Here is a 26,289-nt window from a genome sequence, read left to right as displayed (position 1 = left end):
GTGAGTTAGTAGTTGGGTGGGTGACCACCAGCGAATCCTCACTGTTGTATGTTTTTTGCTTTTTGTTGTAATCTTTTCACAAATTCGCCGCAATACGCATGCCGTTAGAAAGCTGTTTTCGAACAAGGCTTAGAAGCGATTTAGTCAATTGAGACTATCCTTTGATACCAACCGAGAGCCAATCTTCACATTTGATTTATTTGCCGAAATTTATATAGAGAATGTATATATCTCGGAGGACCATCATGTCATATAAGAGCTTGAGGGGTAGCTGATCGACGGAGCCGAGTCCAACGTTTGAATGTCCAGCATTCGAAGTTTGCCAGAAGGGTGTTGCTATCGACTTACGAAATTCGAGGTGTGCACAAGGCGTACCAGATCACGGAGAGACAGTGGTCTTTGCGAGGGTATGTGGTGGTCCAAACAATGGCACCGGTCTGGTCTTCGCTGATACAGTGTTCATTGGTAGAGTGATATCCACAGCACCTAAGTGTAGCAGCCATTCTCGAAGTTCCGTACGCCGGATAAAAAGAGCTCGAGGCATCGCGATTTCTCCAGTGTACCGAAAGAATGTATCCGGGGCCGGTAGGTAGCCGTGCTTAGCTCATATAAGCTTGTTGACGAGACCTTTCTCCCAGGGCTCCAGGGGGTGAAAGGTTTCATCTGGGCACAATTCTGACATTGTTCACCATCATCTATCATATGAATAAATGAGAGTCGGGGAATTTCTTGTGTTAGCCAGAAGATACGTCTTTCCAATCGTGTGAAGTTTGCGACACCCAATTTGGGTAAAGACTGAAGCCAAAGATCCTTCGTGATAGAAAGACATAACAAATGCCATATAATTTCGAGCGAAAGTCGATCGAATATGGACATTTCTAGCCTTCATTTGTCTTGGAAGTTTATGGGCTAATACTACTGAATATTTGACATTTTGTTTCTCTGAGATATGAATAGAATAGAATTTATTGGTTGCTGTAGGCTAAGATCATGCAGTGATGGGATATAACCAAAAAGAATTCAACGCACGCCATGACAGTGGTTCAGCCGTTTCGAACTCCAGGTGTACCCGAACCCCAATACCGCAAAACAGAAAGAATACACGGCAAAGCAGAAAAGACACTGTAGAACTCCACATAAATGCATGACACATGAAAATGTGCCTTTGGGCGTGTATGCATGGGAAATTAAAGAATCACAACTCCATCTCATCATTCCAGCCCAGCTGATCATATATCGACCGGGACTGTGATTTCTCAGGCGTTACAGGCACAGCTGCGGCGCCTTTGACGGGGGTTCCCATGACAATAGGCGTAGATTGAGCACAGGGACTATCGGTGACCATGGCATCAAGCGATAGAGAAAATGGCACAGCAGTCGGAGTAGACACACTCTGTGGTGCATGTCTTTTGGGTGGTGTTTCCATGATTGCCGAGGTGTGAGCGTGATTGAGAGACTGGGCGAATTGTCGAGATGATGTTGACAAGGTTTCTGTGAACGTGGAAATGTTCTTAGGGCATGAATGGATGGGGGAGCCTGGGACCATTGGCTGTGTGGATGAGCGAGGGGTTGGGAGGTTGGGAACCCTGAACAGACCCTTGCCAGTGGAGGATGATGGTCGTCGGGCAGCTATGGTATCGCTCTGGAAGATTCTGGAAGACGGCCTGGTTGGAGTTTCTTGGATAGCCCCGTCCGGCTGACTTGATCGTGGACTGCGTCCACCATGTGGATGGTCACTAGTGAAAGGGTCGGAGTCGGCGCCAGAGAATGAGATCGCCCGCCGACTCGAGGATGGGATCATCATGGGAGACTCGCCGAGAGAGTCGCCGAAGGGAGAATTTTCCACACCAGCGAATGACCGGGATGGGACTAGACTCCGAGGGAGCGGGGGGAACCTGGCCGCCACATCCTTCTTTCGATTGCCTCGAGGGGTCGCCATGACCTGTACACCTTCGCCGAATGGATTGCGCACAGGGTTTCTTGACTTTCTCGAACTACCCCCGCCGCTTGTAACCCGTTTCGACGCATCGTCTGCTAGATCCTTGGAGACGAGCTCTCTGTTCGGCTTTCGAAGAGCATTGATAGCAGCATCCAGTTCTTTCTTCTGGTTGGCCAGCATTTGGACCTTCCTCAATTTGGCCTCATGCTGTCGTGCTACGGCGTTTAGATCAACCTCGCGGTTTTCCGTACGCTTTGCTTTCTGAATTCCACCCCGGACACTGCCACTGAGGACAGCGGGCAGCAAGGGCTCAGTATCACGTTTAGCATTGTGTTGGGTCGGTGCAGTGCTTGACCGAGTCAGTCCCGGGTGCCGAGCATGAGACGCTGCCGCTTTATCGTCCGTAAGCACTCGCTGCAATGTTCGGCGGGGTTTAGGTGCAGGCTGTTGTCGCTTGACTTCGGCCCCGGGTTCCACGCGGTGTGATTTACTCGAGGACTGTGTCTTCTTCCCAGCTGGGGAGACACCGCCAGATACGCCGAATTTGCGGGTGATCAGCTTGCATTTGTCCGGGAGACGTGCAGCATAGAATGGAATGATGACTTCCGTGCAGAAGTCACGCACCGCATCACTCTCAACTTTCTTGCCCGAAAGATGGCTGCTACTGAAAGAAGAAGCCTTTGCTGTATCAGCGGCAGATGTTTCTTCCATTGTCACAGCGTGCCAAATGCACATCCGATCGAGATGGAGTTCAAGGAGCACGTTCAAATCCGTAGGCTTCTTAGTCTTGGCTTTCTTGGGCGTATTTTGCTCCCCATTTACTTCTTTTTCCTTGTTAGTGTTATTTTTCTCTGCCGAAGCAATAGTCATTTCCAATCCCATGACCTCCAAAAGCAGCAGGATCTGCAATTGTGTCTCGCGCAGTCGGAGATCTGAAATCTGTTTCTTAGACTCTGCTTCACGCGACGCTTCCTGCACAGAAGATCCGTTCAATATTCTGTCTTTCCACCACCTGTGGATGAACTCTTCCTCCTCCGGATAAAGACCATTCTTGCCCATCTTCTTTTTCTTACTCTTCCGCTTTTTAGATTTCGCGCCATCATCAGAAAGCGCAAGAGCTGCATCGCGAACTACCGATGGCAATGTTTCTCTGTATTTGAGGTCCATTTTCTTTGTAGCGAGGATAGCTTCACGATAGAACTCAATCAGCTCCGTCGAGTTATGAGGCTGTTCCGAGTCACGGGCCTGGAAAGCAGTCCGGCAGCGTGTCAACGGGCCCTTCGCAAAATATGCTACAGAGGTCTAGAAAAATGTCAGTCGGGAATCCCCCAATATCAAGTAGAGCATATTACCTTTGAAACGTAGAGAGCCTGTAGATAGTGGTCTCTCATCCCGTCCAACAACTCCTCGGGCGACTGTTGCACATCCACGACATTAGACTCAACACAATCAACATCCATAGCCGTGGTGATTTCCTCTAAGCCCTGAGATTCAGGAAGTAAGGAGGAACCATCAGCGGCATCAAAGCTTCTCGACGGAGCAAGCGAATGACTCCGGTGCTCTACAACACCAACAAAAGATGCCTCTGTATTCCCGACCTCAGACTCAGACGGACCAAAGACAACCGCAATGTCCAGCCCAGCAGACTTTTCGCCCGCCTCAACGTCGGAGAGGGGTTCATCGATCTGGGCCACCTGCCACCAGTCAAGCCCATCGGGAATAGCAGCGGTCTCATCAACGGACATGCCATCCCCCTCCGCCACATCAGTTGGATGCCACCCCTTGGCCGCAACTAAGAGATTACCTTCGTGTACCCATCGGGCGAGCTTGGAGAGCGAGTATATGCCCCTCTTCACCCTCTCAACAACGTAGAGCCCGCCATTGGGTATCAGGCGCACAATGAGAACAGTTGGTTCCGCCTTAGCGCGCAGGTCGACTTCCAGCGTGGGGATGTCCGCGGTGAAAAGACCGCCTGGCTGCTCATCGGATCTGGAGGCGGGAGTGTCGTCCAGCCATGAAAGAGGTAGTCTTGTACGAGGGAGGGCGGTAATTGGTTCGAGGATTAAGGGTTCATCGGATAAAGACGCCGAGTGAGCCTATATAAGTTGCGGAGCGTGAGCAACAGCAACTAATGGATTGAGTGTGTGTGTTGGGCAAATTATAAAGATGACTCACTCTTATGACGATGGAAGAGGTAGCAAGCTGTCCAGCAGCATCGTTTAGCTCTTGGTCGTCTCTTTTGCGCTTCTTTATGGGTGGAGGGGTCGGTTCTTGAAGTTTGTTCAACGCGGACGAACTGAGCGGATCTAGAATGTTGGGGACTATACGCGAGGCCATGGTCGCGTCTAGGGAGTCGTGGGCATCCTGTAATTTCGAACGCAAGAGTCAACTTTCTAAACGAAGGGACAGCAATTGATGTGTACAATATGGTCGACAGATCGCGCTCGAATCTTGGCGGGTCTGGCGTCACGCGTCGGGACGTGCACTCCGCCTGGATCAATGTCCTTAATTGATTTTAAAGGAGTAATCTGTCTTGTTGAAATTGAATTCTTGTGGAGATACATGCAAAGTACTTGAAGATATTATACTACTAAAGACTATGTGTGAAAAAAAGGTATGAGAATATTATGAATCTATCGCTAATGTTTAGATTAGCACGCCCAGAGCCAAGCTGAAAAGAACCTTCGGGCACTCTCACAGAGAGTTCCCGATAGATTCCCTCGAAACCGAGTTTCCTCGGTAGGCGCCATGGACAATGAGGTAGAGATGTGGTGTTGAAGACTGTCGCTCCAGAAAAACGCCAAAAACTTCCTTTCCCAGCCGATGAAAAGTGGTATCATGTTGAATTTTGTCTTCGCCGAAAAGGCCCGTCATTTGCGCGACCATGCAGATAATGAAACAAAAGAAGTCGGTCTCCTGGTGGAGACCAACTTCTGGATTTTATGAGGGATTTTTTTATAGTCTATGCTCATCGTGCTTTGAGTTGTTGAAAACAAAGCAAATCATCACAGTCGTCAAGAGTTGTCCGGAATCACCGGATCAAGCAGAGCCCGCTTAGAACTTGAGGGCACGGGGCGACTCCCAAGAGAACTCCTGGTTGGTGAAGTGGCCGTTCTTAGCGGTCTGGTAGTAGATGGGCTTGGCCAGATCAAGGTCCTTCACGATGACACCGGGACGGAGATCGAAGTTGTTGCGGATGATCTCGACCAGCTCGTCGGAGGTCTTGGAGGAAGTACCGTAGGTCTCAACGAAGATGGAGAGAGGCTCAGCGACACCAATAGCGTAGGAGAGCTGGACGAGGGCACGGCGGGCAAGCTTGGCGTTAACCAGAGACTTGGCGATCCAGCGCGCAACGTAGGCAGCCGAGCGATCGACCTTGGAGTAATCCTTTCCGGAGAAAGCACCACCACCGTGGGCACCCCAGCCACCGTAGGTGTCAACGATGATCTTACGGCCAGTGAGACCGGCATCACCCTGAGGACCACCGATGACGAAGCGGCCAGAGGGCTGAATGTGGTAGACAGTGCGGTCGTCGAGAAGCTCGGCGGGGATGACCTTGCGAACAATCTTCTCCTTGATGACAGAACGGAGCTCCTCAGTGGAGACGTCATCGCTGTGCTGGGCAGAGACGACGACGGTGTCAACACGCAGAGGCTTGACGGCACCGTTGTCGTGGGCGTACTCAATGGTGACCTGGGTCTTGGTATCGGGGAGCAACCAGGGGATGGAGCCATCATTACGGGCGGCCTTCATGGCAGCGTTAAGCTTGTGAGAGAGGAGAACAGTCAAGGGCAGGAGCTCAGGGGTCTCGTCGGTGGCATAACCGAACATGATACCCTGATCACCAGCACCGAGCTTCTCAAGAGCGTCATCGTAGTGAAGACCCTGAGCGATATCGGGGGACTGCTGCTCAATGGCAACCAAGACGTTGCAGGTCTTGTAGTCGAATCCCTTCTCGGAGGCATCGTAACCGATGTCCTTGATAGCACCACGAATGATCTTCTGGTAGTCCAGGTGGGCCTTGGTGGTAATCTCACCGAAGACCATAATCATACCTGGTGTAACATTGTCAGATTGAGATCTGGCCTCAAGTAAGCATAATCAACCTACCAGTCTTGGTAGCAGTCTCGCAAGCAACCTTGGAGAGGGGATCCTCGGCAAGGCAGGCATCAAGAATGGCATCGGAAACCTGATCACTATTGAGGGGTTAATACATGTGTGACAATGTGAATTGATGCATTTAATAACTCTCCGAGTGTAGGAAATGCAGAATTAGGGGGTATATAACTCACGCGATCTTATCGGGGTGACCCTCACCGACAGATTCGGAAGTGAAGAGGAAAGTACCGCTGTTTGAAACAGAACCCATTGTGAATGATGTGATGAGGGAAGACTGGGAAAGAAAGGGGGAAGAGCAATGGAGAGAAGGAGGGAGGAAAGGGAGGAAGATCTCTCGGGGAGGGGGGAATTTGGTGGGGTTTTGCTTTTTTTTTTTTTCCGAGTTACTTCGGTGGTACAAGTGAAAAGTTAGTGTGAGTGGGGGACCAGTCAGGTACTGCCGAAGTACCCTCACTATTGAACTCCGTAAGCGGTACTTTCTGTCCCTCCTCAGCCGTGATCGCGCAATTTGAGGGCGGTCACTAGTGGCAGTTTAGAGCAGCTTGGAATTTTCTGGTGATAAGATACCATCGGACCTAATTCTGGTATCTTTTTTTTTTGTTCCAATATACAACCATGTCTAAATTCGGTGTCCTAGTAATGGGTCCTGCTGGTGCAGGCAAGACCACCTTCAGTAATGCAATCATTCAACACCTTCAAACCACCCGCCGCAGCTGTTTTTACGTGAACCTTGACCCCGCCGCAGAGACCTTCGCCTACGAACCAGATCTTGACATTCGTGATTTGATCACTTTAGAGGATGTGATGGAAGAGATGGGTCTGGGGCCAAACGGAGGTCTCATCTACTGTTTCGAGTTCCTGCTTCAGAACCTGGAATTTCTATCAGAGGCACTGGAGCCATTGAGTGAAGAATATCTGATCATCTTCGACATGCCCGGCCAGATCGAGCTGTACACACATATCCCTCTTCTACCAACCCTCACAACTTTCCTCTCCCGCCAGGGCCCATTGAATATCAACATGTGTGCCGCCTACCTACTCGAAAGCACCTTCGTCATCGACAAAGCCAAATTCTTCGCCGGTACACTCAGTGCCATGTCCGCCATGCTGATGATGGAGATGCCGCACGTCAACATTCTCAGCAAGATGGATCAAGTCCGTGATATGGTGACACGTCGGGAATTGAAACGTTTTACCAACGTGGATGTACAATTACTGCAAGAGAAGGAAGAGGACGATCTCACCGCAGGTGCCAATCCCATGGCCGCGGATTCCTTGATGAGCGGCGGATCTTTCAAACAACTCAACCGGGCTGTCGGACAATTGATTGATGATTTCAGTATGGTTTCGTTCCTGCAATTGGATGTCTCGGATGAGGACAGTGTCGCGGCGATTGTGAGCCATATCGATGATGCTATCCAGTATCATGAGGCCCAGGAACCAAGAGAACCCAAGGATGAAGTTGATATAAACTATGAGGATTGAGGGATCTCATACGTGGTTACTGCAGTGCTGTGAATTGCAGTCGATCCCCGGCACATTCATGATCCCCACAACCTATCATTTCACCCAATGACACCCCATGCTCCAGCCTCGAGTTTCCGGCAACGGAGCAGTCTGAGACAAAGGCCCCTTCCACTTTTCATCTTACGTTGCTATTGTGCGACCGACCTTATGACAATGGAAAAGCTCTCCAATATGCCCGTCGCGCCGGACTACACAGCATTTGGAGCTTCCTCGGCGTCTGGAATTACCATACCTGCAATCCAACCATGGCTGAGACTACCAGAGTCCGAGTTGGGAGCTTCCTACACTGCAAATGGATCTTCGGTCATATCCTTAGATGAGAGAATTAATAATGAAACCATAATGAAACCCAAACCAATTCATGAATATTGTCATGTTTAGAACTCCAAAACAAGTCGTTAATCGCTAAACCAATTCCGCAGAATGAAATGAAGAAACAGGCAGACCCATTGCGCATTTCCATCCTATACCCTCAAACAAGCATATCAGCCGCCCAGCAAGGCTACAAGCCTCGGATGTTGAATATCAATCCACATTTTCCATTACACATCCCCATCCAATGAACCAAACCAAACCATTCTCCGGGGCTACTTGGCGTTCTTTGCATAAGCCGCCGCAGCGACCTTACTCTTTTCCTGAAAATCGCCCACAAACCCATATACCACACCCCAAATCCATCCAAAATCTCTACCCGCATTCTCAATTCCAACGCTGTAGACATACCATCCGACACCTAGAATCGAGCCCCAGAAGACGAGCCTGAAAGCGAGCGTGACCCAGAACATGACTACGCGGTAGGCGTAGTCTATAATCTTAAGTGAGATGAAAAGTATGATTGCGAGGAGGAATATTGAGAGCAGGTCTGGCATGGAGGAAGAGTATGAGGCGAGGAAATTCGAGAGGGGCTCGATTAGGTATGGTTGGAGCACCATTGTGCGTAGGTGCGAGAGTTTTGCTGTGAGGTGGTCTTGTGTTGTTGTTTGTAGGTAGGTGAATGTGGGGTTTTGGAGGACCGTTTGGAGGTTTTCTGTGCCTGTGTTAGTTTGTGGAACTTTGGGTTGTGATAGCGTATCTATACGGTTGGAGGGTGGATGAGGTGTATACCTGGTAGGAAGTCCATGGTCGTTGTGTCTCTGGGGATCTTTCAAGATCTTTGGTGTGAGATGGTTGACGAGGGAAAGACAGGGGAGAGAGGTCCTCGCGTCTCAGGTCTGTGGTTTTCTTTGGCTCGCCGGCGCTTTGTTTGAAAGCTTTGCTTCTTTGTAGCCCTTGGAAATGGATATGTTCGAGGAGGTCGCCGGTGTGAGACAGGCAGAGAATACGCTGACCACTTAGTATTCAGATAGTTTTATCCTTTAACTCGAGGGCGCTTTGTTTGATCTCGCGCCGGAGCTCGATGCGTTGTTTGTAGTCAGTTGTTTGTGGTTGAGCAATGCGACAAGGCCGAGGAGGGGTTTCGTGAGGTGTGTTGGAGGTCAGCTGAGGGGGAGTGTAGGAGAGGATTTACCGAAAGAAATATTCCGATGCGATTGATGATAGGCAAGACAAGGAGCGCAAGTCACAATTAAGCTGGGGTTTCCAAGCGGCGTGGCACCCGAACGATAAGAAGATGCAAACTAAACAAACCTATGTACGTAGTATGTTGGAGTCTACTTGGATGTTAGTCTCACTTATGCATTACTCTCAGCTGATCTCGATATATCTCATCAATATAACAATGATACTGTACAGTAGATTAGATATTTACCCAAATAGAGACGGTTTCTATGTACAAGCGCGACGAACAGTCGACCACCAGTCTCGTGAGTGTAAAAGACAGAACGCCCCAAGCCCAAGTTGATGAAGAGATCAGCGCGATGCCACACGCATGATCTTTATATAAGAACCCAAAACAAAAACCCGAGACTCCGGGCTAACTCCAAGATATTGTACTCTACCATCGCAGGCGACGGGAGCGCAAATGCATATGCAGACGTGGTATAGTAAGGCAGTAGGAAAGAACATAGCGCAAGAAGTTGTCAAAATTACAAAGCATTGATGAGTCCTCTGAGGGCATCACGCTCCGCTTGGATTTCGGTCTGGAGTTGGCGGGTCTGGCGCAGAGCGTCGTCTCTGTGGGATCAGTTAGTAAAAGATGGGACGAGAAAAGAAAATATGAATAGAAACACGAATTGCATACCTGTCAGTTTGAAGCTGAGCCACATCGATTTGGGTGCGGTTCATTCGTCCAACAACTTGCTCCATCTCCATATCCGCATCACGGAGAAGTTTTTCGAGATCTTTAACTCGTCGCTCGAGGATTTCGGACTGGACAACCTCGGTCAAGGGTACACCCTCGCCGCTCGTTGTCTGGTCCAAGCGTGGTGAGCGAGAATCGAATGGTGTGTTCGGCGGCCGTGGTGAGAGGATGACAGGGCTACGGCCACCATTCATCATCCGCGTGAGCTGGGCACTCTGGCTTTCCTTCAGCAAACGAAGCTCGTCCTCATGCTTGCCAATCTCTTCTTCCGAGTGGTTTTGCGCAATCAACAGGTCGTCCTCCAGTTCCCTCATGCGGTTCTGCAGAATATTAATCCGTTCGACCGAGATCCGCTGATCTTTGTCACCCTTATCAATAGCTGCCGCTAGGCGGGCGTGCAGAGAGGTGTTGGTCTGAAGCTGGTAATGGACTTTGCTGCCCAGTGCCTCAGTCCGGACAAGGGAGGAAGCAAGCTCTTCCGAGTTCGCAACATGCGTCTCGGCCTCGGCCCGTTCCGCCTGCAATTGTTGGAATGTAGATTGCAGGGAAGTGGATGTGGTCACAACCTCAGCGAAGCCTTCCTGACCGGTCATCAACTCTGCCCCAGCGGCAGTGTCTTCCAAGAGAAGCGCACGTAAAGAGCTAGTTTCCTGTTCAGCACGGTCCAAGTCCATCTTGAGACCAGCGAGGTTCTTCTCGCACTGCCACTTGCCATCCAGGGCATCCTCAGCGCGCATGCGAAGATGATTCACCTCGTCACGGAGGTTGCGCACATCTCTCTCATAGCCCAATTTCCGCGGCTGACCCGATTGTTGGGCTCGAGCAAGCTCCATTTCGAGCATACGAGTGCGCTTCTCATAGTCGCGGGCCTGGTATGCCTGACGATCAAGGAGGCTCCGCACTGTTCGGTGGAGGGCATCGCGTTGGACCTCAATATCATGGACTTTATCAACCAAGGATTCACGGGTTTCGGGTGATTTACCACCACTGTTATTATTGACTGAGTTGGACCGAGAAAGCGAGCCCGAGCGGGCTAAGCCGCTGGGCTTGCGTGCAATGGAGCTCGATCTTGATATTCCAAAAGCCGAGTTTCTCGGTGAGCTACCTTCCTCGGCAATCGAAGCGAATCGACCACCTTGTAGCTGAGCCAGAGAGGCATTTTCGATTTTTAAAGCTTCAATTTCCTCCATAAGATGGTTGCCATCTCGAAGTTGATCTCGGTCATTACGCAATTGCTCCAATTCTACTCGCATGGCAGTAAGCAGGTCCTCGAAGTTATCCTTGGATTGTCGCTCTTCGAGCAGCTTTCGCTTGGTATTTTCCAGGGCTGTCTCGAGTTCCTTAGTTTTTGACGACAAATCAGACGTATCCGTTCTCTCGCGTCGAAGCTAGATAAATGTTAGCAGTCGCATGTTGCGCATTGTTTGCCAGCCATACCTGTTGAACTTGAGATTCCAAGATTTGGACATGCGACTCTGATGCCATCCGTTGGAACCGTTCCTCCTGTAACTTCTGCGATAATTCGACCTTGAGCTGTGCACGTTCCTGCTCTGCGGCACGACGAATCTTTTCGATATCTTCACTTTTCCCAGCGTCCGAGGCATAGCGAACAGAGCTAGTACCGGAGTCTGAAAAATAGTCACTAGTCCGGCGATTGACGTCCGGACCTTCTGATTGTAATCGTTCGACTAGATCCTCCAGATCCATTTCTCGGCGGATAGATCCCGCCAATTCGGAGCTTATCTCTCGTAATTCATTCTCAATCTCTGCCATTTTGGACATAAATATATTTTCCTTTAAACTTGAAGCCCCTAGAGAGGGAGTCCTCGCTGGAGGATTATGTCCATTGGTCTTGGTATCGTATGGAGAGCCGGGTCTGAAAGGGACATTCGCTAATGGTGGCATGGGGGAAGGCAAGGCTGATCGACCAGAGTCGGAAATTTCGGTGCTCGATGATTCGCCCCCAGGGGATGTAGCTGTATTATTATTCGCCGCCTTCCAGCCGAAGAAGGAGCTGATCTTGTTTCCGGGTGCTTTCGGTTGTCTTGGATCTCCCGCACCCATTGACATTGACATTGAGCGCGAATCCACGTCAATATGTAGAGGAGGTGGTCTATGCATGGGCATGTGCAATGCCATACTCGTTGCCCGTCGTGACGATCGTTTCGTTGGAGGAGGAGACTTGAGGACCGGGATGAAAGGTTCGCTATCTAGACGACTATGCAGGGGGGTTGCACTCATGAACTGGTGTTCATATTCTTTGTCAAAGTAGTCGGGACTCTCGTCGTCGTCGTCGTCCTCGAGCACGGATCTCAAGTATGAGGCGGAGCCGTGGCGGGATGCAGCGGTATCGATGTGTAGGGGTTGAGTAGGGTGCCGTCCCCGAGAATATCTAGGAAGTTGGGACAAAGGCACGCGATTAGCCTTCCAGACTCTAGAGAAGCGGAAGAGCATGTATAGGCCATATCATGCTGGATCTGTAGGTATCCGGGGAGAAAAAGGAGGGTCTGCAAAAAGACCCGGCAGAGGGGAAAGCCGGGGTCATGCTAGTCGCGTACCTATTTGGATTCTTTGGTATCGATATAATTGAGTCTCCATCCACCGATAAAGGGGAGAGTGGTCTAGCCACAGGTGCAGTGGGAATCGAAGTGGGTTTATCTCCCTCGAACGAAATAGGAGAGGAGGGGTGGTCAGGGCCCGAAGTCACTGGATCACCATTGTTCGGAACAGGTTTCCTTTGCACTGGAGGAGTAGTTGGGGAATTGGGACTAAAGCCCTCTGTATGGGCGGGTGAGCCGCCGAGCCCAAGAGGAGACGCCATGAAACACCCTGGTCCGTATCAAAAAATAGCCATGGATCGGCAGTCGCTCATGCCGATTAGCACGGGAAAGAGAATGGCACGCGCCAACGAGATGACTAAAAGGGTAAAGATTATTCTCAGGAGAGTATTAGAGAAAGGAAATGAAAGAAAAGGAGAAAGTCCTATTGACAAGCCGGGGCGATTGGCGCAAACCGCCCGTTCTCCATTTCATTAGCGCTGGCTTCGGGACGAGTAAGCGTGGGTGGAGCGCAGGGGGGGGCTGGCGTGGGTCTGGACTTGCATGGATTCGATTGGTACGAATACATCTCACAATGGTGTTTTGGCCGGTAGGATCGACATCGCTTGAACCTACCACCGTGGCGATATGATTGGCATCCTTTGTTGTGTAGTATAGTACCACACACTATATGTCCGGTACAGAGTGAAATGCTGTATATTGTGTATACCACATACCCTCCGTATGGAGTTACGGATTGCATGGATACGATAAGGAAAATATGAAAATAGAACATTCAATAGTGTCAAGTGGCACAAAGAACCCCTTGAGTCGTGGATATGGAGAGGTTAGCACGTCCCAAGTTGGATACTTGGCAGATTCAGGGGTAGCCGCCTTTTGTACGGAGTACCGATCATGTACCTTTCTGTAACTTTGTTTATCTTTGATATGCAAAGGGTACTGGAAAATACTTCCTGTCTACTTTCTCGCATTCGAGTTTACAATCTATTCTGCCAACTACAGAGTACAGTATATGGTACTCCGTACATGCTATATCACTACGCCGTATACCGAATTGATATTATATATCCCATAATCCATATTGTCTCTGGATCTAAAATCATACTCAATATCAAATTGTTTGTAATAAATTAAGGGGTCGTAAAAAAACATCTTCAGTGGAGATATTGCCCCTTTTCCCCTTCGGGAGTACCCTCTCTGGCCCAAGCTCCTCAATTTTATGGAAAGACCATTCCCTACCAGAAGAACGTGCTGCACTCAAATCCTGCACGCTAAACCTTTGACCATGTCCAATCAAAGCAAGGCGCCGATCAACAAGGCGTCTCGCCAGACACTCGGGCCAGCGCGTGGGCCGGCATGTGTTGCTTCAACGGGCCAAGCGCCTAAGTACTAATGAACCTGTTCCTGCATAGTGTCACATCAGGAAGTTGGCCAATGTTGTTATAGTTTGTCCTTATTTTTTTCATATAACCCACAGATATAGAGAGTACGATTAGAGAGATGAGTCCTACGTTGCTCAGCACTGAAGACCCCACCTTAAAAGAAATGACTTGCAATTTATATTGTTTTTTGCGCCTGGAACTGGTTGGACAGTGATGTGCTCCTTGCTCCAGTGCAATACTCGAGGATCAAACTCTATATTGTACATCGTGTACGGAGTATACTTCTCAATCACCCGTGTCAAGAAAAAGTACAGCACTAATCGCTACTCCGTACTCTGTGGACTATTCTCAATTAGCACTATGGTCCGAGAATAGTTTATGACACCCCGTACGGAATATTCTAAACATTATTGCGTCCTAGCCCCTTATCAATCTATACGTTTCTTGCTTCATACTCGGAGCGTTTTTGCGACTTCCAGGATTCGCACTGCGTTAGGCATCCCCAGGAGACAATTGTTTCACTTGTGTGACCATATATAGCAGTTCACACCCCATACTGGACGCTGCGATCTCAGTGAATACGATACGAAAAAAAAACATCCTGTGAAGTGGTCTGATCTACTGTAATTTAATGGTCCTAAAATACGTAGGGCTGCTCAATAACGGCCCACCCTAGCTGTCGCAGACTAGTTGAGATCATGATTCCGAAACAGCTTGGAATAGTACATGGTAGGTAGTACAACATATATCGCTTTCGAATTCTACCTACAATACAATGAATTGGGAATATTGTGGTTTACTTGATCTAAAGCATACTCAACCTTTCAATTCAACATCAACTTTGGAGTGGTCCATTTACACACAGCACTAAACAGCTATCCTAGTCCACCTGCACGTCAATGAAGAAAAGTGGCTTATGCACCCCCCGTTTGATCCACTCCCTTCACGGGTAGTCTAGGCCATGTCTCACCTCTCACCCTTAAACTTGTCTCACATTCCAAAGAATTGATACATAGCTTGCGCCTGTTCGACAATCAGGAATTTTCTGGCTTTATTCAAATCCCAGCCACAGTCGTTCTATCATTAGATACAGTTGCTAGTTTCTAGACTTATCGAGCGGCCAAATTTCTCGAAGCTGCATCTAGGCTGTTTCAGGGGCCCTTGCTGTTTTCACATATCTGAGCAGAATAAAACAGTGGTATGCTAGGCACCTCTAACATATCTGGTGCTATTTGGTGCAGTATCTGGCTCGTAACACATATGGCCCCTCCAACCTGTCTCTTATGGGTATTGCAGTACCTAAACAAAGGAGCAAGGATCAGGCATTGGTTCTGAAAAGGTTCTCTTCCAAATACTTTCCCCTCTTTGAATCCTAGACCAAACCCAGCTCTCGCCAATTTATACCGTACCATTTTCCAGCCTCATTCATAGTAGGCCAACCATCCATCTCAGGGGGCCGAATCGCATATGGCTGGACCCACGACAGACAAAGACCATACGATTATTCCGGCCACAGCAGTAGACCCCAGGGCGTCTGTACAAGGCATGTGCTCCTTTACTCTGGTTTAATTCTGAAACATTCCGACGACCAGGTTCAAAGAGAAAACTTGCGGTCGACACACTAAACCAACAGGCATCCTGCGCCGAGATACCTGTTTCCAGAAACCTGTTTCAGATACCTTGCTTGACTAGTCGAAGCTCGATCATAATGGCCCTCATTATGGCCAAAACCAAACGTATGAATGGTCAAACAGGTGAGGATACATGTCGAAGGCCTAAAGCATAGCTGTCGCTTTGTATTCACATAGATGGGTGGTGAATGGAATAAGTTGCTGTGAAAGGTATATTGCAGTATAACGAAAGTGATCAACGTGCCACTTTGGCTCGGACAATTCAGCGATCGATCCAGAAGAGTCTTCTTGAAGAGAGACTCGAGTGTCAGACAAGATCATGCGAAAATGTTGAAACGAAGTTCTGGTTTGTATGTTTCTAGATATCCCGAGAAGTAAAAGACCAGAATATTGGTATTCAGGCAAGAAAAGTTCCCTCCATAACACTCACAAATATTATTTATTAAACCGATGCCCAATATTAGAATTAAGGCCAGGCATTTTGATTCCAATTGGGATTATACCCTCGCGAAGTCCCAAACACATTCCGCATTTCATAATTTCCATTTGTGCTTTCATAATGGGTAAACCCGGCGATACACCCAAGGACAGTATGGAAGAAACCAGTGATAACACCATAGACGGCCCCTGCGGCGGCAGCAACTTTGTAAGGGCAGACGTCGTAGCCTGCAGGTACATAAATCAAGTATTAGTCAAATCATATGTCAACGACTACAACATGAGCAGCAAAAATTGCACCCGGAGCTTTTATGATATAGAAGACACTGGAACTAACCTCCGTTATGTGCCATACGAGCAAAAACGTAGCCTCCCAAGGCATCGAGCCCCATGACACAAAGTTGAGTCTGAGGTTTGCTACCATATAGCCCACCAGCGGCTGAAGCACAAAACAACATTAGAAATGAAGAGCTGTGGGCGAGGGAAAGAGCACTTACAGTGATAGATCCCAATACACTCTCCTGCAAGGGGAATAGCAGCGACAACAGCCGCAATAAGCAATGCGCTCGGTGCTATATACCGTTAGACATGATTAGACAGAGCATAACCATTACCGCAAGCCGCATTATACAGAAAGCCTCGAGACGAACGATATTCCAAAAGACAGACTGAGACTCACTTTCTCCAAGGACCAAATTGCTAACCTCCGCCGTGACTAAGACACATATTCCAAATCCGCTTGCCACCAGAGCCAATAGTATCCATGCGGGCGTTGGCAATCCCGCATAAGTCACGAATTCGACGAATGCTAATACCCCTGATTTAGTGACTCCAGCGAGGGCACCGATTTGCATTGCTCTCGCTGTCAGTGGAGTCCCATTTACATGCGCGGCGGTCGCCACTGCAGCTGGACCAGCGGCCGCGTTTACTGCGATGTCTAGCGCGGCTAGAGCGAAGAACGTCCATACTAGAGTAGAATGCAGAATAAGTATTTGGATGAAGCACGGTAAAGTCGCAAGGAGGGAGTCATATGGAATTGATTGGGGCTTAGGGGTTGAGAAAATTGTGAGCTTACTGTTGATAGCAGGAAGTGGGAGATCGTCCATATTCGTGGGGGAGAATTGTTCGGTTATGTATTGTTTTCGAAATAGTAACGATTGGCAAAGTCGAACCCCGGCTCTGCAAATGAGATCAAACGTCTTATAGGGAAATCCAATTCTTAGCCAAGGCTTGATAGATAGGCAAGCTCCCCCATTGCTCGCTGCCAAAAGCCTCGTGGAGTCACATGGATGACACCGGAGGAGGCTGAAAGAGCAAAGTGCCTTGTTTTGATGAGCAGGGAAATCACGTAAACGAAGGGCTGCAGTAGTTTGATGATATAGTTCTCGATTGACCAATCAAGCAACTCATTTGCCGAGACTAAGTCTCTGGCGCTCCTCCTAGGAGCCCTAATCCGGGCTTAGCGGTAAATGCAGTAAGCATACGGGCGCCAGACAGGGCATCCCGAGGCGACCCAATCCCAGTACGATTAAGATCATCTTGGCAGACTCAGCTGCTGCCTTTTTGTGTTTATTAAACTTTGAAGAATGAGCTTTTAGACTGGCGATCGGGTTTTCGTGGCGCAATCCTGCTTAGCCACTGTCCTGCCCGGGCACATGGCTTTTCCTCTCTCTCTTTTTCCCTTGCTTTCCTTGGCCTTTCCGTCAGGCAAACCGAGAGAGGCTCAACATGTTAAAGCAATAATGGATACTTGAACCGAGATTGAGATATAGACCGTCTCACCCCTCCACTTGGCTTGCTGTAACATATCGCTTGGAAAGTCGTCACAAATATTGTGCCACACAGGATGAACTCGACAGCCTGTGTTATCGAGGCTAACCCTGATGTATCTGGGGTTGGAGTAAGTTTTCTCTCATATGTCATCATTCCCATCCTATCGCCATTTAGCTCCCTGACTTGAGACCTTGAACAAAAGAGCCCCCAGCTAAATCATCACCCACAGATCCGTGCATCGATTTACGCCCTCTGTCTAGGAGGGTCAATCGTCAGCTATTTACTCCGCGTTTTTGCTCCAGGTGAAGATCAAGAAGAGTTCTCACGAGGTGTCTCCTCCGCCCTCGGCCTGCAAGGCCTAGCCCTCCTCTGCACGGCAATCTACCAGACATTTCGGGGCGACCTAACACTCTTCCACGCAATATGTGTGGTACATCTTCTTGCCATACTTGGCATGGACTTGGTGAGCAAAGGCCGATATGCAGGACTCGGCCCGTGGCGACTGTACTTCTTCGCCGTTCTCCAGATCCTGGCTTTGGCAGCTTTCCTCTCTTTGAACGTCTATGTCTGGGTGACTGCGCCGCATTTTGGCAGCCAGCCTCAATGCAACAAGTATACGGTGTACGTGGTCTTTGGCGTCAGCATTAAAGCCACTTCTCCCGTCTTCCGGTATATCATTCTCGGGACGTTGGGTGCGGTTGTCGCTGGTTATGCTATTACTTTTACGTGCATGCTGCCGTGTTTGTGTGGGTATGTTAGGTACCGAAGACGACATCCTGAAGCCGGAAACAGGATTGAGGGGCAGAAGAGAGGATGGATGAATTGGTTTGTGGAGGTTAATCATCCTGTTTACCAGGATCGTCGCGAGCCACCCGAGAGGCTGCATGGACAGGCGCTGCTCACATATACGTTGAACAAGGTTGCGTACTGTTCGTTCTGCATATACTTGATTGTGTCGCTGGAACAGACTATCAGTCGCAACGATCTCGATCCTGAGGAGAAAGGATGGACGTTTGGACAAGTTATTGCGATTTTCCTGTTGCTGGGTGTCGCCAATGAACTGCTGAATGTTCTTCTTGCGAGTTGGGATAGGAGGCAGAGTGAAAGTGCTCAGCAGCTGGTGCAGTTTAGGCCAGAGGCTGCGAGCTCTGTGCATTCCTCGTCTTCTTGATACTTTCATGTCCATATATAGCAATTTTATGAATCGTATGAGCGTTTCTTAGAAATTGCCGTGATCTCCGATTCCGCCTGTGGGCTACGGTCCAGTATCGCCGTAGCAACATAGAAAGCTAGAGGCGAAAAAGTGGCATGCAAATAGATACTAGAAATTTGCTGGTCAATGAGAATTGCTTTAATATTGGCAAGAGAAGGCCGTTAGAGCCAGAATCATCGTAAAGGCGGGAAGCCTCATTTTTTAGGACATTTGCAAGGATGACTGACTCGCCTAAAATGGAAGGCGTACTGCGATGCAATTCGTTGTATGACATGGGTTAATTTGTACAACACAGGTATATTCTATTTACAAACCCGATTGGTTTGATTCAAAGCATGAAATCCAAGCAGTGTCCAGCTGGTGGCTCACTAAGTGGTACGTAAACATTTGACCAATTCGCCCTCATTTCATAGTACTGTCAACCAGCTCGCGATAGATCTTTTTGAGATCAGCGATATCAGCGTTAAGTTCGTCAACCTGTTCGCTCTTCTCGCCCAGCATCTCAAGAGTAGTCTGATAGCGCTGGTCAAGGCTTTCGAGTTCAGCTTCAAGCTCCTGCACACGGGAATCCGAGTGCTGCTTCTCTTCAAGCTCACGCATAAGGTCCACGACTTGCTGCCGAGCTTCATCGCGCTGAGTCGTCACGCGGGCCAACTCGTCCTTGGAGCCGGCGCGCTCGCTCTCTAGGCGGCGAACTGTGGCACTCATGCGCTCGACCAGCTGTACAGAGGGGCCGGCGCCAACGGTTGACTCGGAGATTATGTCATTAATACCGCGCGATGGAGGTGCTTGTGTTCCTCCGTACGCTGAAGGTGTGGCAGGAGTTCCAGAATCTTCGAAATACTCGTCTGGCTCAAAGCTAATGGAGGGCGCACCCATGAGTGATGAACTGGTGTTGATTTGTGGAGGAGAAAGTGTGGCTTGGGTCATGGAGGCAGGGTAAGAGTTTTGTCGAGGCGGCGTGCCAATTTCCGGTGAGGCAAAAGGCATAACAGATGAGCGCCGGCTAGGAGGGCGGAAGTCCGACAGCCCGGGGTTCATGGTGTCGAGAGTGCTCGATCGCCGTAGAGATGCAACGGGTGATACTCCACGTAGGTGCGACGGAGAGTTCACCTGGTCTCTCCATTTGGCCCGCTCCTCCTCGAGCTTCTGTGCCCAAGTTGCGTCGCATGATTTCTTCTGCTCGGCCATGTCCTTCTGCGTTGAGGCAAGGTCCTCTGCCGCTTTCTCGAGCTTCTGTTGCAGCTTCTGCAGCTCTTCCATGCGTTCCTCGAGCCTGCTGTCCAAATCGTGCTCGGCTTCTTTCGCGTTGTCTAGTTCCTCTTCGAGTTTCTTGAACTTCTGGTTCTAAATTCACGGTGGTTAATCTCGTGGTACATCAAGGCGTGGGAAATGAGATCTTACCATCTCTCGAATCTTCTTCCGAAGGTCGACCTCACGTCGGCCAGTATCATCACGTTCTTTTTCTACACTAGTCAGGCGTGAGAGCAAAGAGCCCTCTAATGTATGCCAGTTTTCACTAGCAGCAGCATACTGTGTTTGCAGGGTCTCGATCTGACGCAAAAGTTTGGCCTGAGTCTCTCCCGTTGCCCCCGATGAAGCTTCCTCTGCGCGAGAGCGGAGACTTTCCATCTTGCTTTCCAAGACAGACTGTTCACCTTTCAATTCAGCCTCGAGCATCCGAGCCCTCTTTTTCTCTTGCTCCACCTTCTCTTTCAACTCAGTAATTTCCCTCTTCGACTTCTCTTCACTGATGTCGCGCTCGATCTTCAGGTTGCATAGCTCCTCGTCTAGCTCCGTTGCCCGTTGTCTCTCCAGCTCTAGAGCATCAGAGTTCGCATTTGTCTCGGCAGTTTCGGCGCGGGAAACCGCCCGACTCAATTGCGATTTTATTTCTTGGACAGTTTGGCTGAGCGCATTGCGTTCATTGGTAACAGCTTCCAAGTCTTTGGTCGACTTTGTTTGGGATGACAAAGCTTCGGTTGCCCTTTTCTCGGCGATCTCTGCCCGCTTGGCTCTTGCTTCGGAGTTGACCAAGTCTCGCTCAAGCTTGTCCGTTTTTCTCTTCATCTCAGTCAGGGATTTGGTGTTTTCGGTAAGTTGCTGGCGCAATTTTTTGATCACCGTGCGGTGGTCCATCTCCGACTTAGACAGCTTCTGGCCTTCTTCGAGAAGCAATGCAATTTTCTCATCTTTCTCTAGGAGTTGCTTTTGCACACTCCCTGGGGTAGCATTTGCCGCGGCATTTTTAGCAGATTCTGCAGCATCTTTAGCGAGGTATTTCAACTTCGATTGCAACGCATCAATGCGTTCAATATAACCGTGCATCTCTTCTTGCCATTGAGACTCAGCAGTTTTATGCTGAGCCTGCAGGCGAGCGATGTCGGGGTTTTCACTCTCCGTTACCTCGGATGGCGATTCAACGCTAACGCGCGGGCTATCGCCCGGGGCAATATCACTTAATGCCTCGTTACGTTGCGACCCTGACATTTCTTGACTAGTTTTGGCCGAGTCGGTTGATGGTTGAGCCACATCTGCAGAGGTCCCGGCCGCGGAGTCTGCGACGCTGACGTCCGTTGAAACACGTGGTGATACCCCGAAATCATAGCTTATCCTCGGTGAGGTTAATGTGGCTGCATTCTTGTCGTCATTCGGCTGTGATATCTTGGTGTCTTCCGCCGCATTATTCACCGATGCAACGTTGGAGTCGATGTCCATACTCGATCGAGCTCCGTTGCTAGGTGCTGGACTAACAGGCGGTGATGAGACTCGACTCTGAGGAGACTGAGAAGAGAGGTTCGAGGCATTTTGCTTCATCATAGCTCTGGCTAGACGTTCCTGAAGCCGGTCATTTCTTCGCGCGGTCGATGAACTGCGGGAAACAGCTAAAAAGATGTTAGCCAGTTCTAAGGGGTCGCTTATGTGTGCAGGATGTCATACAAGCAATAGGAGCCTTTGTCGACGGTTCTTCGCTTTGGGCATCAGTGGGCTTTGTGACAGAGGTCTGATTTCCATCCTCATCCATCAAGATATGATCCAACCGAGACTCGACGCCGGCTACTGCCTGCTGGAAAAAAGAACCCACTCCCCATTTTTGCTTTTGTGTTTGCGAGTTCTGCGCCATAGTGGCAGAGTTACTGTATTTGAAATTGCGAAGCTACTAAGCGGCAAATGCCTCGTGTCGCATTCGCATGGATTCAGTGGGGGTTGCGCTCGGGCGTCCAGTTGTTGCAACTATCGTGAGAGATGTTTCAGGATCAATTCGATGGCTATTTTTGCTAGATGTGTCGAAGCCTAGGTGGCAATGGCAAGGGCTTGCTGGGAAATGAGAGCGTGGCAGGATTTAAGCCGATTTCAAAGTACTAGGCTGAAACCAGACCAGAGATTACACCGTTGGGGCCGACAAGCCAGTGAACACGAGTCAAATGATCAGCAAAAGGAGACTTGTAGAAACCAGGAACAATAAGAAAAATAGGAAACCAACAACAAAATAGAGACCAGAAAACAAAAGTTGAGGCTATGCGTTGAGATACCGTCGGTCTTGGCACAGGCTTCCGTCATCCCCAAGCTCCCCCGTCCCTCAGGACACACCTCCAGTTTGTATCCGTTAACAGCCAGCGACGCTCTATTTCCTGGCTCCAAATCTCCCAGATTACACCCACAATGTCACTGGAGCCACCCACCTACCTCAGCTCCCTCCAGAATAACATTCGAGCTCGCCCAATTCCGTGGGAGGGTGCCGTCCGAGCGGGCAACATCACCGATGACCACTTGAAGAAGATCAAGGCGGTGGATAAGGTGCGCAAGGACCAACGCCGCCAGACAATAGAAGGAGATCTCGCTGGATACACAGAGCTGTTGGTTGGCGGCTCACAGGGAAAGAGTGTCCTGGACTCGGCCTCTCGAAGGACCGATATTGTGCAGTATATATTGGTACTAGCCTCGGACTTGATTCAAGGTATTTACTGCTGGAGGAGCTGAAATTTCGACAAATCATACTAATCTTATCTTCAATAGATGTGCCTTCCCTGGCCAACTCGCTTGTTTCTCACCCAGAACCGTACAAGCCCTTCCTACCGTTCCTGCAGCACTCGACAAACGCCGAAGACCCCATTCCTCTGCTCACGTCCACCTTCCTCACGGCGCTTGTGTCGCACAGTCTAGTTAATTCATCAAAACCTGCACCGCGCGATAACGAGGCTCTCCCACGGCTCTACACCTATCTCTCTACTTTAACCAAGAACCAGGACAGTGGGCTCCAAGACATTGGTGTTCAAGGATTCTCAGAGCTGCTGAGAACAAGTCGCTCCCGGGAGATATTCTGGGCGCAACGTCAGGAGACTCTGGTCCCCTTGATCAACACTCTTCGAGCTGCGGCGGGGGCTAAGGACAACACAGGCAACGCAAGCACACTGGGAAGCAACACTCGCAGCGTCGAGCCTGGTCTCGCCGGTGGTGTTGGCCTCCAGCTTCTATATCGGGTTCTCCTTGTTTTATGGCAGCTTTCGTTTGAGGGCGCTCTCGTTGGCGACGAACTTCAAGAGTAAGTGATATGACGACAATCAATTTACACTTTGAGCAGCTACTAAGCCTACCTAGGAACTATGAAATCATTCAACTCTACACTCATCTCCTGCGTCTCTCACCGAAAGAAAAGACCACCCGCTTGCTTCTTGCAACTTTGTACAATCTCTGCTCTAGCAACCGGACGACTCTGCTACCGATCGCCGTGTTCCTTCGACTCCCTGCCCTCCTGGTTAACTTGAATGGTCGTCACTTGACTGACCCCGACCTGCTCGAGGATCTCAACGCGCTTTCTTCCATGTTGGAGGAGTACACCAAGACACAGACCACCTTTGACGAATATGCCGCTGAAGTTCAGTCGGGCCACCTGCGCTGGTCGCCCCCTCACAAGAACCCAACCTTCTGGAAGGAGAACGCTCGACGAATTGTTGAGGAGTCGAACGGAGCCTTGCCCAAGAAACTGGTCGAGATTTTGTCTAAGAGTTGGGATAACGACAAGCAGGTCCTGGCTATTGCCTGTAACGACGTAGGGCACTTAGTGAAGGAAGTTCCCGAACGCCGCGGACAATTGGAGCGACTGGGCCTGAAGACGCGGGTGATGGAACTGATGGTTGATTCAGATGAATCAGTACGGTGGGAGAGCTTGCACGCCGTCGGCGAGTGGCTTCGATATACCTTTGAGGGCTGATCTCCCAAAGAGGACTTTTTGATGTGTTGATGGCTTTCCAGGATGAACATATACTCTGGCTGGCATGTACTGTGTATCTTCTTGCCATAGCGCATACTCGCTTCCTTTTTTTTTCTTGGGGCTCCTAGAATCATACTCATCCATGTCGTTCATGGCCCACTTGCGATCGATTGCTAAAGAACCCGAGATATGCAACAGTACAAAACTTAGCAAGCGCCCCTTAATCTCTATAGAGTCCCGTGTACAACATATTCACTTCATCTCCCCCTATTCCCCAGAATTATATTTGCCACGCGGGCCGGTGCCGGGGAGCTTTCCATTCCCCACAGGAATTCTTCGAGAACATCATCCCACCCAACCCGCAGCACCCATGTCGAGATCCTTCACAGGTTGCAAGAGATGTAAATCGCGCCGACAAAAATGTGACGAGCAGAGACCGAATTGTGGGCGCTGTCAGACTGCAGGCGAGCAATGCCAATATGCAATGCAGTTGCAGTGGGGTGGACGGGCGTTCTCACGATCCCGCTTTGGTGCTTGCGTCGGCACAGGCATGCATAGATTCGGTAAGTACTTCAAACCAGATGGACCTTATAGATAGTTCTGACTATCACAGAATATTCACCAGGGGAGTTTATCTATACCACCAAGAAGGCGGTGCAGCCAGCCCGCGCCAGCACCGGATCAGATCTCACTCTGTCGCAACCCGTCGATCCCTTCTCGTCCTTGTCGTCCAGTCAAAAGGCCTTGTTGCACCATTTTATCAACGATGCCTCTCAAATAACCGCATGCCATTCAGGAATGCAGCAGGACATATGTCGCATGCTGATCCCGATGGCTCTCCAGACTCCCTCCTTACTCTACGCTACAACCGCCCTATCGGCGATCCATATCCAAGCCCTACACAACCAGTCGGAAAGCGTAAAATCAGCGCCGGATATTGCCCGACTAATGGCCCTTAGTCTTGAACATTTCCGAACAGAGCTGCAGAATCCCTCGTCTAAGGACCCGGAGGCGCTGGTAGCAACGGCTCGGACGCTCTGTCTAGCTGAAATCCATTCTGGAGCGATCAACCCGAACTCATGGAGAGCACATATTGATGGGGCGAGAGCATTAATGAGGGCGTCTGATGCCGCTGGTGATGACTCTCTGCGGTCTACAAGCGGGTTCCGACAATATTTGGATCGTTGGTACTGGTCGATCGTGTCGCTTACAGCACTGACGGGCAATGGTCCACCCATTGGAGATACTTCCGACTTCGCCTCCTCTGATTTGATGGGGTCAGGTGGGTCTCCTGATTATTTAGATGACTACTGGGGTTTCAGTGTAGACCTTGCGGCTGTCTTTAGGCAGATTGGCGCTGCTGCCTGGCGAAGCCATGAAGTCGAGAAGGCTACCCAGGGGTTTGTTGCAGGAGAGATTGACAGCAGTGTTGAGGACGATGCGGCGTCCTTGGAGTACGCAATTCGACAGCTCATGAATCGTGACTCACACTCGCAACCCTCGTTCTATCCTAGAGCCGCAGAAGGCTTATCTGCGGAGACCGCGCAGCAGCTTCTGCTATGCAATGAGGCATTCCAGCACAGTGCGCTCATCCAGATTCACCGGCGACTTCGGAAAACACCAACTATGTCCCCGGAAGTACAACAGTCGGTCCAGCGCATTCTGGAGTGCACGGCGCAGATCGGGCCATCGTCAGGTCTATCACCTTGGGTTATGTTAACGACACCAATCTTTATTGCGGGCTGCGAAGCGCGCGGTCAAGATCGGGATACAGTGAGCCAACTGCTGTCGTCCTTGCATGACACTATTCGTGTTCCGAACGTTCTTCAGTCATTGAGATTCCTCGAGCAGTATTGGGCTAACCAACTGAGCGAGGAAGAAGATTGGAGCCATTTCCTCGGTAAGTTATTTATTGCATCGTTTCTTTGTGTTTCCATGCTAATATATCCCACAAAGAACGAATGCAGTTCGATTTTATCCCTTACTAGGGAGACCCCAGTCGGTGGCAGCCTGTTATGCCTCATGTGCAATGATTCATGCTTTTGGGTTCCGGTTGTATATACCATTATCTTCTTTGTTATACTGTAATTTTCTGTATCAACAAGTCAACGTTGGCAGAGTTTCGAAGTGCATATCTACATGTACTTAAGCCCTGGCGTTTGGGAGTTGCTAGTGATAGATTTTTGAACAGTTGTATAGAATATATCTTTGCCTTTTGAATCTAACCATTTCCTTTCGATTTTACTCGTATGCAAATC

General features: G+C 49.7%; 10 protein-coding genes across 10 annotated transcripts; 4 read left to right on the top strand and 6 right to left on the bottom strand.

Annotated features, from left to right (window-relative positions):
* Positions 1-1,195: 1,195 nt before the first annotated feature.
* N7500_008381 (uncharacterized protein) lies at positions 1,196-4,276 on the bottom strand (the record flags this gene model as incomplete). The annotated part of the gene is made up of 3 exons (XM_056679525.1): positions 1,196-3,241; positions 3,292-4,035; positions 4,115-4,276. 3 exons carry the CDS (start codon positions 4,274-4,276, stop codon positions 1,196-1,198), a joined length of 2,952 nt encoding a protein of 983 aa, XP_056529897.1.
* A 717-nt stretch (positions 4,277-4,993) lies between these two features.
* Positions 4,994-6,308, bottom strand: N7500_008380 (S-adenosylmethionine synthetase; the record flags this gene model as incomplete). The annotated part of the gene is made up of 3 exons (XM_056679524.1): positions 4,994-5,994; positions 6,050-6,135; positions 6,232-6,308. 3 exons carry the CDS (start codon positions 6,306-6,308, stop codon positions 4,994-4,996), a joined length of 1,164 nt encoding a protein of 387 aa, XP_056529896.1.
* Positions 6,309-6,673: 365 nt separating this feature from the next.
* N7500_008379 (putative signal sequence-binding GTPase GPN3) lies at positions 6,674-7,543 on the top strand (the record flags this gene model as incomplete). Its single annotated transcript, XM_056679523.1, has 1 exon — positions 6,674-7,543. One exon carries the CDS (start codon positions 6,674-6,676, stop codon positions 7,541-7,543), a length of 870 nt encoding a protein of 289 aa, XP_056529895.1.
* Positions 7,544-8,172: 629 nt separating this feature from the next.
* Positions 8,173-8,705, bottom strand: N7500_008378 (Apq12 family protein; the record flags this gene model as incomplete). Its single annotated transcript, XM_056679522.1, has 2 exons — positions 8,173-8,612; positions 8,690-8,705. The coding sequence occupies 2 exons, from the start codon at positions 8,703-8,705 to the stop codon at positions 8,173-8,175; spliced, it is 456 nt and encodes a 151-aa protein (XP_056529894.1).
* Positions 8,706-9,609: 904 nt separating this feature from the next.
* Positions 9,610-12,645, bottom strand: N7500_008377 (uncharacterized protein; the record flags this gene model as incomplete). The annotated part of the gene is made up of 4 exons (XM_056679521.1): positions 9,610-9,697; positions 9,765-11,212; positions 11,262-12,258; positions 12,383-12,645. 4 exons carry the CDS (start codon positions 12,643-12,645, stop codon positions 9,610-9,612), a joined length of 2,796 nt encoding a protein of 931 aa, XP_056529893.1.
* A 3,216-nt stretch (positions 12,646-15,861) lies between these two features.
* N7500_008376 (uncharacterized protein) lies at positions 15,862-16,939 on the bottom strand (the record flags this gene model as incomplete). Its single annotated transcript, XM_056679520.1, has 5 exons — positions 15,862-16,061; positions 16,171-16,272; positions 16,331-16,405; positions 16,513-16,800; positions 16,909-16,939. The coding sequence occupies 5 exons, from the start codon at positions 16,937-16,939 to the stop codon at positions 15,862-15,864; spliced, it is 696 nt and encodes a 231-aa protein (XP_056529892.1).
* A 740-nt stretch (positions 16,940-17,679) lies between these two features.
* Positions 17,680-18,777, top strand: N7500_008375 (uncharacterized protein; the record flags this gene model as incomplete). The annotated part of the gene is made up of 2 exons (XM_056679519.1): positions 17,680-17,733; positions 17,836-18,777. The coding sequence occupies 2 exons, from the start codon at positions 17,680-17,682 to the stop codon at positions 18,775-18,777; spliced, it is 996 nt and encodes a 331-aa protein (XP_056529891.1).
* A 444-nt stretch (positions 18,778-19,221) lies between these two features.
* Positions 19,222-21,943, bottom strand: N7500_008374 (M protein repeat protein; the record flags this gene model as incomplete). The annotated part of the gene is made up of 3 exons (XM_056679518.1): positions 19,222-20,166; positions 20,224-21,704; positions 21,760-21,943. 3 exons carry the CDS (start codon positions 21,941-21,943, stop codon positions 19,222-19,224), a joined length of 2,610 nt encoding a protein of 869 aa, XP_056529890.1.
* A 539-nt stretch (positions 21,944-22,482) lies between these two features.
* N7500_008373 (H(+)-transporting V1 sector ATPase subunit H) lies at positions 22,483-24,031 on the top strand (the record flags this gene model as incomplete). Its single annotated transcript, XM_056679517.1, has 3 exons — positions 22,483-22,777; positions 22,837-23,362; positions 23,419-24,031. 3 exons carry the CDS (start codon positions 22,483-22,485, stop codon positions 24,029-24,031), a joined length of 1,434 nt encoding a protein of 477 aa, XP_056529889.1.
* Positions 24,032-24,515: 484 nt separating this feature from the next.
* Positions 24,516-26,019, top strand: N7500_008372 (fungal specific transcription factor domain-containing protein; the record flags this gene model as incomplete). Its single annotated transcript, XM_056679516.1, has 3 exons — positions 24,516-24,594; positions 24,645-25,931; positions 25,988-26,019. 3 exons carry the CDS (start codon positions 24,516-24,518, stop codon positions 26,017-26,019), a joined length of 1,398 nt encoding a protein of 465 aa, XP_056529888.1.
* Positions 26,020-26,289: the final 270 nt, after the last annotated feature.

The sequence above is a fragment of the Penicillium coprophilum genome, assembly GCF_028826855.1.
Source record: "Penicillium coprophilum strain IBT 35676 chromosome Unknown utg000005l_segment0_segment0, whole genome shotgun sequence".
Taxonomy (NCBI): Eukaryota; Fungi; Ascomycota; class Eurotiomycetes; order Eurotiales; family Aspergillaceae; genus Penicillium; species Penicillium coprophilum.
This window is presented reverse-complemented; position numbering and strand designations above follow the sequence as displayed.